Genomic DNA, 14601 nt, shown 5'->3' with positions numbered 1-14601 from the left:
TTCATTAAAAGGAAATTCTCATGTATTAGATCTTTGATGACCTCTTCTGTTCCTTAGGTACTCTACTTCACGGACATACATTTTTTTGAAGTCTTCCGTTTTTTGCACATCTGTTGGTTTCTTTTCATTGTTTTAGGCTCTTTTGCATTCATTGGGGTTATCTCCAACATTGTCCCATGCTAGGGATTAGATATTTGATCAGTATCTAATCACCTTTCATTTACTGCTACCAATACCCTCTTGGTCCTCGGTTTTTAGTTCTTATTTCTATAATCATCGCATTCTGTTGTGTCGTCATCTCACCCCTGAACTCTTTTTAACTTCCTGCACCAACATCCTCCATCCGTGCCCACTCCCCTTCATTCAAGGCAGCACACAGAAGCCAAAAGGATCCTGTGGAAATAACAGATCATGTGATTTTCTCTGTGACTTCCCACCTCACTCACGGTAAAAGCCAGAGTGACCCACAGGGCCCCAACTCTTTCGCCTCCCTAACGTCACTCCTGCTCTCACGTGCTTCCAGCCTCACCGGCATCTTCACTTCCTTGAACACACCAGGTGAGCTCTCCCCGCCGGGTCTTTGCTCTTATTGTTTACTCTGCCTCGGATCCTGTTTCCTCATATCCATACGGCTCATTCTCCCATCTCTTTCAGATTTACTCAAATGGCACTTTCTCAAAGAGGCCTTCCTCGGCCACTCACTTAAAACCACACTCCTCCCCCCTAAAACTCTCTATTCTCCAGCTTTGATTTTTCTCCATAGGATTGGTCACCTTCTGTCTTATTTTGCTGTAAATTGATGAAGCAGTGAGAAACTAAACAAGAACAGTCATTATTACCCTTCCCTGCGCTCCCGCTCGATGTCAGCCACTGCGCCAGGTACTTTCATTCCGTATAGAGACTCTCTCATCCTCACCCAGCACCAGGCACATCATTTACAGGAAGATGGGAGGGCACCTTGTTCAAAGTGCAGGAATAAATTGCCATTAAAAGTACTAAAAAAAATAAAGCTTTTTCTTTACTCCACACACTTTTTCTCCCCTTGTCATTTTGTTTTTATTTGCTATTTAATGTCTTAAATAAAGTAACATTCAAAACTATTAACACGAACTTTACCTCACGTGTTTATACTGGGCAGGGCCCAAATTAAATGAAAATATAAGAGTATTTCACACATGCGGAATCACTGAGATCACACCGTTTATATTTTATAGATCGTAGATACGTATGTATTTCGTTCTTTCAAGAAGAGTGAGAATGCTAACTCAACTGTTTTTTATTTCTACACATTCTATCAACATTCTGCCTTTGGCTTACTGATGAGTAAAGAAAGGAAGAGGTGGCTTGCTCTATCTTTTCCTTTCCTTCTGTGTCATTATTTGCAGTTTAAGTGGCTGGGTAACAGAGGAAGTAAATCATGGGTAGGAAAAGACATGATAGGCTTTCTTGGTTGTTTGTGTTTCCTGGAACACCACTGCATTCTTTGTGCATTTGAGGCAAACGTTACGGTTTGAATGGAAACTGACCTCTCCTCACCCCTGTTTCCCCAATCATAGATGTAAAACACTTACCTTGTATTCACTTTGAGTCTCCCTGAGTTCCCAACCATCATTCCGCTGGAATTTTTTTACTCATGGGCAAACACTGCATGCAAACGGGGCAGCAAGAATAGCAAACGCACACACTGCACTATCCTGTCTGCCCACACGCCATTGTCCCCTCGGACTTCACTTCCAAAGCACAAGTTCGAAGATAACATTATTACGAATTTCAATATGGCAACAGCAAAGCATCCAACCACATGGAGGGCCCTTCTGAGCACAGGGCCCCATGCAGCTGGGCAGGTCACGCCCCCGTGAAGCCAGCCCCATCCTCATCACAGCCTCACAAGTGGAGCGTGTCATTAGCATTCACAGCTGAGCCTGCCAAAACCCAGAGACAGAAAAGAATCTGCCCAAGGTCCCTCGGGCTGTGGTGGAGCTGGAATTCAAACAGTCACTGTTTTTGACCAGGCTGTCTGTGTGGTTGGTGTGGCGTAATGAAATAACCACTAGGTAGGAAGTAAGACACCAGGCTTTTGACCCACTTTTTAAGTAATTGTGCAACCTTGGACAAGTCCGCCTGAAGACTACTTTTCAGCTCACATGTGCACAAAATTAATGCCGATTTTGTTTTTCATACAAGTTATAGTTTTTCACAAACCAGAATTATCAGTTGCTTGATCTCTTTGTATTAAGAACTGGGGTAAGTCACTGAGACATATGTTGGGTGACAAAGACACCTTCCTGTAGAAGCAAATACAGTAATGGCTATGTGCTTTGCATGCTTCGTTTGGCCTGTCCCTCAGATGAGGGCCGAAATGTCCTAGGAGAATGAGAGGGAGGCTGTTTTCTGGGCGTGTGCCAGGGCATAACCAGAACTGTAAGGCTAAGTGAGGAGAGCAAATGTAGGTTTTGGAAACCTTGCAGAAATGCCGTGACTCCCCTCTGCCTCTCCCCACCCCACCACCTGACTCTATGTAAACCACGGAAGGAGCGCACCTTGAGAATGATTACTCACAGTGGATGATTTGGCTTGCATCTTAAAGACCTGATATGTGGGCCTGGGTACACCATCTTCTCCTGTCTAGCCGAGAATGAGTCCAACAGGCCAAGGTTATGATGTTGTTTACCTGGCAGGTACTACCATAAGAAGTCCAAGAACTAATGAAGGATAAGGTATCAGGAGAGCAGATTGTTTTACACAGACAAGGCAAAATGCAATGTTTCCATCATGCCAGGTCCTTTGGAAATGCCAAAGAAGTCAGTGTACACCGAGTGCATCTTAACCCAAAAAGTGAGGGTGGGAGGGGCGGGGCAGGGAGACGGGCGGGGGGTGGGGGAGGCGGGCGGGGTGAGGGGTGGAGAAAGAGAAGGGGAGTATCTTTCATGACCTCTGTAGAAGAGAAGTCCCAAAAAGGCGAAAGGATGTCCTGTGGCTTCTATATTCTAACAAGCCTAACTCTTTCCTCATGTGTAAAGTATAATATTATTACCTCATCTAGTTGTTGTGAGGGTTAAATGAGGTGATAAATATAAAGAGACTACAATGGTAACAAAAGTAATGGCGAGAGTTAGTTATTAAGGGGACTTCGTAAAAATCACCTCTTGATTAAGTTCCATTTCAGCTTGCTTTCTCTCCACAGTAAGTCATTGGTTTGCATCCTGGTATATACTTTAAAGCAATGATTAAATCGATTTATATATGAGACTGAATTTACTTTTATTTGAGTTAGATTTTTTAAACAGTCTATTTGACTATAAAAATGAATGCCTATCTCGTGTTTTGACTCTCAATGGTCAGCTAGTGACATTTATTCCTTGGTACTCATCAACTGTTGCATTCCTACTTTGTGCCTGTCACTGTGTGAATACAGATATTCACATATATTCACAAGTGGTCCCTTCTCTCAAAGTGTTCACAATCTCTTGCAAAAATAGACATGCAAATCATCATTGCAGTATCTTCTTTCTTGACAGCTTATCCTTCATTAGTTCTTGGACTCCTTCAGGTAGGTGAATAGCATCCTAATCTTGGCCTTTTGGGCTCATCCTTAGCTGGACAGTTCAGGGCACTGGTCGCATTTAAGTGCCAGGAAGATGGGTGTGCTGCTCGGGAAGGCACTGCAGTTCTAGGTGATAGAAAGTGACCATTTTCTATTCTAATCACCGTGTTTCTTCTTAGAAAATATTAAGGAAAGGGATAAAGCTAATAGTAAACTGTAGAAAAAAATGGCCTTTTCCCAAATAATTTGGAGCTATTTCTGTATTCCTTGTGAACTTCTCACGTACCTAAAATTAAGCTAAAATCTGTGAAATTCTCTTTACTATCAAAAGATCCTTTGAAATCTGGTAATAGATTCCAGCACACTTGAAGAAAAGTGGCCTGTTTTGTATTCACTCTATATTTCCATCCTTAGTGGATTATTTATAGGGAACGTTAAATACACTTGAGTAATTTTTGTCATTTTCTCAAGCTGCAATGTGTTACTTAGGTCCAGACTCAGAAGTGTCTTCTGAGAAGGACCATGGGGAAGTTTTGGATACAAATGTAAATAATTCTGCTCTAAGAACTCTTGGAAAAGAACTTGGCTGAGCGTTGATTCTTTGAGATTCATATGGAAAAAATCCTAAGAATTCTCAGTTGAGGACAAGAGACTTAGTAGGATCAAGAGGGCTCAGACATTTAGGAATTTGACTCCGACTGTAGAAAACTTTAAAACGATCACTTCCAGTAAATTTTCATTAAGATCACAGTGACTGTCAGGGTGATTGTTATTTTGGCCAGCTGAAAGGATGGGTGTTTGTTTTCTTTAGAGGTGGTAGAATGGCGTATAGCTCTGTTTGTAAAACTCATGTTCATCCACCTCCTGTTATGCAGGCCAGTGTGCCAGGCCAGTGGTCCTTAGTCACGTGAGGAGCTGGATGCCGCGCAGGCTTCATGGCCGGGGAATCTGAGGCGTCAGACCTTGGGTGGGGACCAGGTATGTCTGCCTTTAAAGCACCCTCAGTATTTCTGTCCCTGGAGTCTGCAGACTATATTCTTGGGGGTCGAAAAAGCATGAAACCCTCCTTGCTCCCTGGAGCTCACAGCCTAGTTGTAGACATGAAGCCACTGCTACAGAAGAATAAATCAATTAGTCTGTGCTACCTAAATTGTTCTGTGTGAGATGTGCATGGCTGTCATGTTATTCCATTGATCAGGGAAATATTTAGATAAATAAGCTTAGACACTCCTTGGGCATCTATTACGTGTCTAGCAGTCTGCTAAAAACTGGGCATGCGCACATAGCACAACCCAGTTTGGAGGAAGGAGGCAGTACGGTTGGAAGCAGATCGTGGTGGACTTTGAAACACAGCCAAAGCCTTTTGCTCTTAACTTGGAATGAAATCGGTAGCTCAGGTTGATACTCTAACCACGTCACTTCTAAAGTGCACCCTCCTTAGCATGGCCTTCAGAGCCCTCCATGACCAACCATCCCAGCCCTAGCTTGAGCATCTCCCTGTATCCCATTGAACATGAACTACTTGGTACCTTCTCACCCCATGACCTCCACGTGTCTTACTCGGCAGCCCTTACCTGCCTTCTCCCTTCTCTCTCCTCCTGGAAGCCCATCCTGGCTCCCTGTTGGGCTCAGCCCTGCCCTGCAACCTGTGCGCCCTTCTTCTCTCCTAGCACCTCCCTAATTTCCTTGAGAATATTCGTGCGTGTGCATCTCCTCCACGAGATGGTAAGCAGCTCCAGAGCAGCGTTTTCTCTCTTGTTTTCATACTGCCATCCCAGTACCTGGCGTGCAGTAGATGCTCCATAAATGTCACAGTGAGGTTGACAGATGTAAATATGAAGTAGAAAGCAAATAAGGAACTCATTCTTGAGTTTTCTTTCAGCTGAATTCTGCTAGAAAGGATATGGAGTGCCCTTTGGCTGATGACGTGGAGGGAGGTGGGTTACTTGTAAACCTTGGATCCAGAACCTCCTGCCCTACAGGTGCACAAAAGTAGGCAGTTTCTGGCTCTGATGAAGACAGAGAGCCATAAGGAAGTGGATTCTGTCAGGTTGCTTGTGTTCAGTTTGTAACATTTTCCTCCTCATTGGCACAGCTTCTATTGAAATGATTTACTCTTGGAGTTTTGCCAAGTGTGGTTATATGCTAAACCAAGCTTTTCTCTCCAACAAAATGGTTTCTGTCCTTTGGTCACTTGCAGACAACCGTGGGCTTCATTCTGTGGGTAAACGAAAAGACGGCCATGAGTCAGTTTGGGAAATGAAACAACAAATAAAATCGTGAGTTGGAGTCTGTGTTATGAAGTCTTGCCTCATCTGAGTGGAATGAGATTGAGATAAAGTTCTTTGGAAATCATCCCTAGAAATAAGAATAAAATGTCTTGCCTTCTTATGAACTGTAAATTGTTCATTGTTTTCTTGATTTACTTTGCTGTACTTCTTGTAGCTTTAACCATGAAGTAGAAAATACCTATGCTCTGCTTCTGAAATCTCTGAACTATTGGGCCCCAGGCAAGGAGAGGAAAATAATTTGGGTCCACTCTCCCACATTCCAAAAATAACTTTAGTAATACCCTCTTCAGTTATCGTAAAAGTGCAGCGTGGCCGCTTTTATCCTAAAGTAGCAGTGTCTGATTGTTGGAGGGGACTTTAACCAGATGACTGTTATTTAGCAACTAAATGCCGGTGACTCATTCACTTTGACTGTGGTACAGGAAAATTCTTTCCACGGAAAACACAGGAGGGGGAGGGGGGACGTCGCTCTGAACCACTATGTAGTATTTTCCTTTAGAAAAGGCCTCTCTGAAAATGAACAGGCACCAGCTGTTCCTCAGCTAGCCTAGTCTCCAGCGCTGCCAGAGAGCTTTCGAAACCAGGGTTTCTGGGAATGTAACCACAAAGGTATACAGGTATGCTCAGAACTGTGATAAGGAACCAGTTCAGTTTATACATTTCAGGATGAAAAATTGTCATCCTGCGTAAAAGAGAAATGGAACTAATTGCATTCGTAGTATCGGGAACACTTACGTGTGATTGGTTTTGGACTAGAAAACCAATGGTGGTTTACTGTCACATTCCATCAGGGAGAGAGGGGGAGGGGCAGGAGGGAGGAAGCACTGCGCCCTTAGCTTTGAGCTGAGTAACAGGAACGCCTTGGAGAGGAGTGCCTCAGTGAGATGCTAATCCATTTGTGCAGCAAAAATATAATAAAGTAAATTCACCTGCTAGGCTCACAGCACCGAACCAACTCCGGCTCTCTGGGGTTGATTTCTGCTCGTCAGCATCAACTTAAGGTCTCCTGGGGCTGGTCGGGGCGGGGGAAGGGGACAAGTGCAGTTTCAGCCATGACAATTCGGGAACGTAAAGGGCTCATCTCTGTAGTCAACCCTGCCCATCCCTCTGGATTGGAGGTCGTGTTGCTCTCGTGCTTGGCTCGTATTTATGAATGGAGGGTAGAGAAGCTGCTTAAAGGTTCCTCAGTGCCGATCCCCCAGCTGGCCTCCGACTTGGGAAAAACGCCACCCTGCCGTGCTGCGGTGGAGGCAGGGAGTCGTGTGGGTGAAGTGTGTGTCATAGAAAAGACGACTCAGGGGTTGGAGGGGACTTAGCCCTTGCTTACAGGCTGAGACACCCAGGCTATTAATAGCAAAGCCCTGAGTCACAGATGTCGGAATGTCACAGCTGCTTGAGAACTGCTACTGTTACCCATCAGAAACCCAGCAATAAAGGCCTGGCTCCGTCCCACAAACGCAGTTTCAGCTATAAACAACCTCTAGTCAAAGATGAGGCAGGTGGATTGACTTCATTCCTTTCTATTACCCTGGCTCTCTTAGGCCCAACACGGCACAATATTTGCAGTAAATACAGTCTAATACTGGCTGCGCATTCTGGTTGAGAAAGACAGCGCTGGCCATCTGCTGCGCTCCCGCGCGGCGCTACGTCTGCCTTTTTGTCTCTTGCTCATCGCGTTCCCTCCACATGGTGGATGTATATGCTGTGCGCGGTGGGAATAGAACGAATGATCTGGGTGTGAGAGACAGGTACTGTCTTTGAGAACCCGGAAGTGCTCTGTTCCCAGGAGAGTGACCTGTGACCCCGTGGGTCAGATCTCAAAAGCCTCGCCAGCAGCCGCTGCTGCCCCAGCGGGCTCAGGCCGGTGGGGGGTGCGGGTGTGACCATTTGCCCCTCGGTTTGTAGCTAGGGTTCCTCCCCCACATATGCACACCCAAGAGGTTTGTCTAGAAAACTCTACTGAGGCAGAGAGAAGATAGAAGTCAGAATTCTGCCTACCTGGATAAGTCAGAATTTTACTTTGATCCGGAACTTGATCCTGGATAAGGAATTGAACCTTGAAGAAAAGATCCCCTTTCCCAGGCTCTCCTTGTCTCAATCCCCACCCGCCCCCCTCATTCAGGAAAACCAGGGCAGGGAGCAGCAGGGCAAATCGAATGGCAGCAGTATTATTATTATTATTATTATTATTATTATTATCATTATTATTTTCATCCTCGTCGAGTCTCCAGGACCTTAAAAGTTGAATAAAATGAACCCGAAGTAGCCATGAGTGTTCATTCTGTCTCTGCTGAGGCTAATTTTATTTATCCAGCCTGTGTCTGAAACGAGCTGTAGAAAGAATGACAGCAGCAGTAATAGGAAACTTAATAAGCTAATAATTGACTCGTTTTACTGATTAAACAGCCCTTCACTGTTTCTGACCCCCGCCCCCTCTCTGGCAATCATTCCTCAGACCCCGGGAGGGGCGGGGGCCCCCGGAGCATGTCCTCGCGCGTGTTTCTGCCCAGGGCTCGCGCGAGGAATGCAAGGTGGTGTCAGTGACCAGAGATTAGGGCAGTGGAATTTTGCATTTGTTACAGCAGCAGCTGTAGCGAGTGGTTTCGGCCCAAGGGCAGAGTCCCCGAGCAGGGCGCGGCGCGGCTCGCCGGCGATCGCCGGGGCGGGCACCTGGGCTCGGCCCCGCGCGCCGGGGGCGGGATTTTAGAAAGAAGCCCGGGACCTGGCGAGCGGATGCCGGGGCTTTTCCCCTCGCAGCCTCTGCCCCGGCGGATCGGCCTCCCCAGGCGCGCTCCGGCTCGGCTCGGCGGCTTCATTCCTCTCTCCTTCCGTGCGGCTCGCCAGAGGACCCGGTTGCCATGGTGAAGGAGAAAGGTAATTATAAATATCGATCACCGTGCATGGTCGCAGAATTTGGAATGGTGCTGCGGGGGCTCGGCCGCCTAATGGGGGATGATCAATGGAAACCGGGCGGACATATTCCTGGTGCGAGGATCTCAGTCTTGTGAAGCCTGGGTTTCCGTGGACCCCAGTCTTCATCAAGAACCTTTAATTTAGCCTCTGCGGCCAAAGCACATCATATTCCTGGAGTGTTTGCACAGCTGAGCTCCTGGGTGTGTGTCTCTTTTGAATGTTATTACATTTTGAGTTTGGGGTTGTGTTTGAGACTTGCCTACCTGCCGCCATCCCCAGCCTTCAGTCTCTTCCTCGCTTACCCCGACCCCAATCAATAAATTAATTAAGATGTGTCATGACAGGGTCGGTGCTGTTTGGGGACATGCCCACGCCTAGCTAAAGGAGGAGCAGGCTGTTTTGAAGGTTTCAGGTGCGCCGCTTTAATAACCCAGCATTTCAGCTACGTCCCCAATCACTCCTCCAAACCTCTCCTTCAAGGATGTGGTGTCAAAGGTGCCAAATCGCCTCTGAAGGAGCGTGTAAAAGGCAGAGGGTGGGGTGCTGTGCACAGGTGCAAGTGTCTGTGCGCTGGGCGTGGTCCTGAAATGCAAGCGAAATCTTTCGGCACTGAATTATAGTTTACATCAGTAGTTCATCCAGGAGAGGCAAGAGAGCACAGCAGTGCTGGGTTGTGATTATCCAGGCGATAGGTAGATACATCTTATGTTAAGGAAATGAAATGTTACAGGAGCAGAGAGAGTGGAAAGCGAAAGCTCCTCACCCCAACACTGTCAATCTCCATTCCCCCTTCCCTCTAGAGGCGGGACCGTTCATGTGTGCATCTTTCTAGACAGGAATTAGGTAGGTAGGTAGGTAGATAGATAGATAGATAGATAGAGGTTTAAAAATGGGATCATTCTATGATCATTTTTCTGAGGCTCAATTTTTTTTCCTCTTAATGATATGTCTTAGGGACCTTCACCACATGATTTGATAATGCGAGTGACCACCCTTGAATTTATTCTGCCACATTTTCTTACGGTGGGACATAACTTTCTCCATAAACACAGATGTCTTCTCTTTGGGGGGCTGTCTTGAACCATTTCAATGACTTATCTACATCTACTTTCTCTTAAAGCGCCTACAGGGAATAACTTTGAGGTGAACATGCTGAACTCAAATTGATCCTTGTTGCCGGAAACGCGGTTCGTTTGATTACACTAATGGGTGGGTGAAGAACGGGATCGTGACAGCAAGCAGTGCTAAGGCTGCGCCTTAGGACAAAGAGAGCATGGTTCTGCTCTGTCCATCCTGTTCCTGCGTACCTTTAGTGATCACTTGCTTTCGCTTTCGCCTTTCACTGAGTAAGTGGTAATTGAGTGACATTATTTGGTGTAAATAAAGGTGCTTCTAATAATGTCTCCCCTCTTTTGAGAGGCTTCTAGGAACTCACAGAGTAACAGATACAGGTGTTGACATTTAATCAAAATCAGGGCTCTTCGTTTTTACCTCCTACCTAACTAGAAAAACCTGGCCCTGATGTCTATTGCTAATGGGTTGGAGTTTGTTTTCCCGAGATGAGTAATTTATGAGTATTGGGAAAGGGATTGCAAAGGCCACTTCTCGATTCCATTCCCGTGGGGCCGTGGAAGTCTCAGACTTGCTCTCTGTGGCATGTGTCCTATGGATCAGTAGTCCCCCTAAAGCAACTGTATTTCTAAGTCACGCAGACTTCTTAAATCTCAGATTGCCTGGGTTCACTTTTGCTTTACAAGTCCATAGCCACTTTATAACTGGAACACTTTGGGTAGGCCACTGAAAGGTCACATACTAGTGTTATCTTAGTCCTTAGCCACTGGCTAAAGGCTGTTCCTTTTTTATTTCGAAGTCTGTGTCAGCCCATGCTGCTGCTGCCTCCCAGCTCTCTGATTGCACTGACCTGAGCCAACAGCAGAGGAAGGCGGGGTTCTTTGGCAGGTACACAAGAGCTGCCATGGAAAGAAAGGAATTTCATCATAGCTGTTAAAGTAAGAAGGGCACAGGGGAGCATGTAGTATAGGCATTCATCCTAGAGGTAGGAAAACTGGGGTTTAGAAAGGGTAAGTCACTCACTCAGGGACACACAGCAAGTGATTGGACCAAGTGCTTGTCCTCTGTGTTCCATCGAAGGTGCACGTGGATCAGTCACTGCACTCACCACAGGTGTTGACATCCACTGGCTCCATCACTAGACAGCGAACCTCTCAGAAGCAGCACTGACTCCTGACTCGTCTTTAATTTCCAGCACAATTACCTAATCAGGTGACACAGCACATACCTTAGCATCCACCCACCGCAGATTCTCAAATAGCTGAGACAGGTTCACCTGTTCTCAGAGCTGGGCCTGGAACCTGTGTCTTCTCGATTCTGAGAACTTTCCAGTCCTCTTCATTTCTTCTCGCTCCCAGAGGGGCCGTGCTCCTTCCCCTGGAGCTGACACAAATCAGCCTGGAGCAGGCTCAGATCATGGCAGCTTCCATCCTGAGAAGACGAGAAGTCTTCTGAAGGAGGGACGTAGATTCCCTCTTGTGCTCGCCACTTAGAGCTGGTTTCACTCACAATGCTTTGTGCCATCATTTTCTCTCCTGAATAAAGTTGCCATGTTTCTGTCTGCTTTGGGGTTGACACTGGAGAAAAGCTTGCTGGCGGATCACACCTCTGCTAGTGTGGAATGGCATTTGCGACATACTTTGACCCTTGGCATTTGCTGAGATACTTTGACCCTTGTTATCTTTTGGTCTCTTAACCAGACTCCCATTCGCCTCCAGTTGCAGACACTTATTGATCCAGGAATCTTGATGAAATAGTTATTTCTCTGATGTGTTCAAGGGCATCTTATCCTTGCTGTATCCTGTAACAAAGAAGCAAGAGAGATTTTTGTGGGTTAATCAGTCAATATCTGTCTTCCTGAATACTCTCATCAACCTAAACTCCAGAGGCCCACTATACTCATTTAAAAGCTATAATTGTCTAGTTTAAGTGTGCACTAGAGCAAGTTTTAAAAATATGCACAAAGGGATTTATTATTTCTCTTTGTTAGAGAAAAGAAGAATAAACAATACTAGAGATTTAGTTGTGTAAACACTCATCTAATTTAATAAGGAGGCTTATGGTTTGGAAGCCATGTGAGGGAGTAAGAATTTTGCAGCAAGGGAGATGCATCAAGGTAAATAGAGTTTTATACTTGGGCACAGCCTTGTTTGTTTGTTTTGTTTTGTTTCCTGGAGGCTTTCTGCCTTTCTTGGATAGCCCAACTTGTTTTTCGGGTAGAGTGGTATCCAGTGAAACTTACTCCAGTTCGCCCTTACAGGAGAGATGTTCCTGTTGCACCTGACATTCAAGTGCATGGGACACACACACGGTAATCTTGTTTCTTAGTGGCTTCTGAGAATAATGGTGTACTGTGTCTCAAATGTGTCCTACAGATTGGCACCAGAGTAATCCTCTAGGACACTGATGTCATCATATTTCCAGCTCAAAAACCTAAATGAGTGACAAGATAAAGTTCAAGTCTTCCTGCTAATCATTGACGATTCTCTCCAAGTTCTTAAATTACTTCCTCCCCACGCCTATCTAAGCCAGTCTTGTTTATTTTTAATGTTATTACATCTGCTGGTTATTGAACACATACTAAGTGTCAGGCTTTGTGCTGACGGCTTCACATACCTTATGTCTAATCTTCGAACCCATCATGGTCAGTCGTGTTCCTCTCCTTAAAGACATGGAGAAGACTCACAAGAGCTGAGAAACTCTCCAGAGATCCCTTAGCTAGAAAGCAGAAGAGCTTATCTGCCTCCAAAACCTCTACTAGTTGTACGTCCACTCTCCCTTCTGCCCCATTTTTTCTATTTGAATAATTATGGAAGGTATTTTCCTTCTTCTTTTCTGTATTTGTCAAGGATCTGACTCAAGTTCTGTTTCTTTATAATGCTTGTCAAAAGCCTATCCCTTCTTTACATTCTAGAATTACTCCATGCACCTAAGTAAACACCAGAGAAATTAAACAACTCATTCCCCTGTGGAACTGAAGTAAGAGCTCTGTCTCTCCTCAAGTATTTGTTGACCTCATATACAGTCTTGTTAAGCAGCCTTTAGAGGTGTAGATGGTGGCGGCCTCTAATGGTATTTGCCCCTCTCCCATCCCTTGCCTCCTAAAACACACAGTCACACAGACACTACCTACTCGTGCACACAGCCAAGTGTAACCGAAACCCATTTCTGTTTTATCCTCAGGAAGTATGAGAACAGTAGGCCTCTTCGTGTGGTGTAATAATTCCTCATACACCCGGCCCCCTTGTCAGTGTATCATAGCCACTCCTGGATTCAGTTTTTAGCCCTACTTTCCAGATTGATGCTTAATGCCCCGCCCCTACCTGCTCCTTAGAATATTCTAGGTTCTTCATTTTTTTTCCTTGGCTTGAAAAGACCTGAGCTTTTCAAGGGGACACCAATGAGAAGGACATTTCCTAAGTAAGGACTAAAGGGAAGTTATCGATTAAAGGCGACATCGTGATGCAGAATAAATTGAAAAGTTTCAGAATAAATTGTCTCGATCAGTGCCTTATGCACACAACTCAGTGCAAGCTTTGCATGCCCCTCTGGAGAGAAGGGAGCCCCAGTTTTTGTCATCACATTTCACTCTAGAGAAAAGCACCCAAGCGTAGCTTGCTGTTATTATTTTATAAGCGAGCGTGCTACTCTCATCAGATTAGGACTCTGCCCAGCTCATCTTCACAGCAAAAGGGCCGTCCGGGTGATGTGATTCCCATGGCTAAGGGAAAGAATGTCATATTTAAAAAAAAAAAATTATAACAATTTCCTTGCCCTCTGCCACTTACTGATATCTAAAAAAAATATTTATCCAGAAGGAAAAAAAAGACTTCATTTCGACAGTTAGAGGTAAGGCTAGATGTAAATAAATCTAAGAGAAGGAACACATTGATCTAAGTTTCGCCAGAGCTGGTGAGAGCAATTTTTGATGAAGAATGAACTCAAGAACATGGAGACAGTGGGCATCTAAGCTGGAGGTTGAGCCACTCCCAGTCTTTGGGAGGTGGCCTGGCCTTTTATCTCTCCAGTTACCTGGTCAGGTGTCCAGGAAGGATGAAACAACCTCTACTGCATCATAGAAATGGTCTTCTAAAGAGTAACAAATTGACTTCTCCAAATTATTGCATAAAAAAACATCCTAAGGGAAGCTCGCCTCACCGAGAAGATGATCTTGGCATCTGATTAATTTGAGGAGGGGGCCCTCTGTGTCTTCATTTCCATAGACCCTGGGGGCAAAAAAGAAGGTCCTGATATCGTTGGCCAGAATCAAAATGCTTCCCGGAGCCAGCATTAGAGAGCCAGAGGACTTTTCAGAAGGTTCAGTGATCAGTGAGTGGTGCAGGATTTCTTCCCATTGTGGTTGAGCCTGATCTGGGCTCACCACACTAGAAACCAGCCCAGCTTCCTATTTCATTGTGTGCTGGTCTGATGGTGACTCATACCGAGAGGCATGTTTATCCCAAACTGGCAGGAGCTGTGTATTCAAGGGCAAATTTCGTTAACAGTGAGGAGGGCGGATATTTGTATGCATGACCTCTTTTCTCTGTAACGTTGTATTTGTGTTCACGCTGACATGATTAATGCTATTATGGTCCAACGTGCCCTGGGGGACACCAGGGGGAAGTTTCTGTGTACCATTGTCATCAAACAGGCTGACTTGTTTGAATACTTAACTGTGAAGATGCTAGCTTTCTTAATGCTAATGGGGAAATTAATATCTGGGGCAGTGATTCCCAAACATTAGCAGGTGCCAGCACCACTTGGGGGACTTGATGAAATATG

At 45.4% G+C, this 14601-nt stretch overlaps 1 protein-coding gene across 28 annotated transcripts in view; it reads left to right on the top strand.

The window, feature by feature from the left end:
- ABLIM1 (actin binding LIM protein 1) overlaps window positions 1-14601 on the top strand; it is a 288773-nt gene that overhangs the window by 130730 nt on the left and 143442 nt on the right. Inside the window, exon 2 of one of the 28 annotated variants that reach the window (XM_016146382.2) lies at window positions 4420-4522. The exons of 26 other annotated variants lie outside the window; for them this stretch is intronic. In XM_016146382.2, coding sequence (XP_016001868.2) covers window positions 4480-4522 — 43 coding nt within the window. In that variant the 5' untranslated portion in view covers window positions 4420-4479. Of the gene's footprint in view, window positions 1-4419; window positions 4523-8059; window positions 8710-14601 lie in introns of those variants that run through there. One more of the 28 variants, XM_016146384.2, reaches the window with a different exon arrangement.

The sequence above is a fragment of the Rousettus aegyptiacus genome, unplaced genomic scaffold (assembly GCF_014176215.1).
Source record: "Rousettus aegyptiacus isolate mRouAeg1 unplaced genomic scaffold, mRouAeg1.p scaffold_m13_p_6, whole genome shotgun sequence".
NCBI lineage: Eukaryota > Metazoa > Chordata > Mammalia > Chiroptera > Pteropodidae > Rousettus > Rousettus aegyptiacus.
Note: the sequence above shows the minus strand (reverse complement) of the source record. Positions and strands in the feature narration are given on the sequence as shown.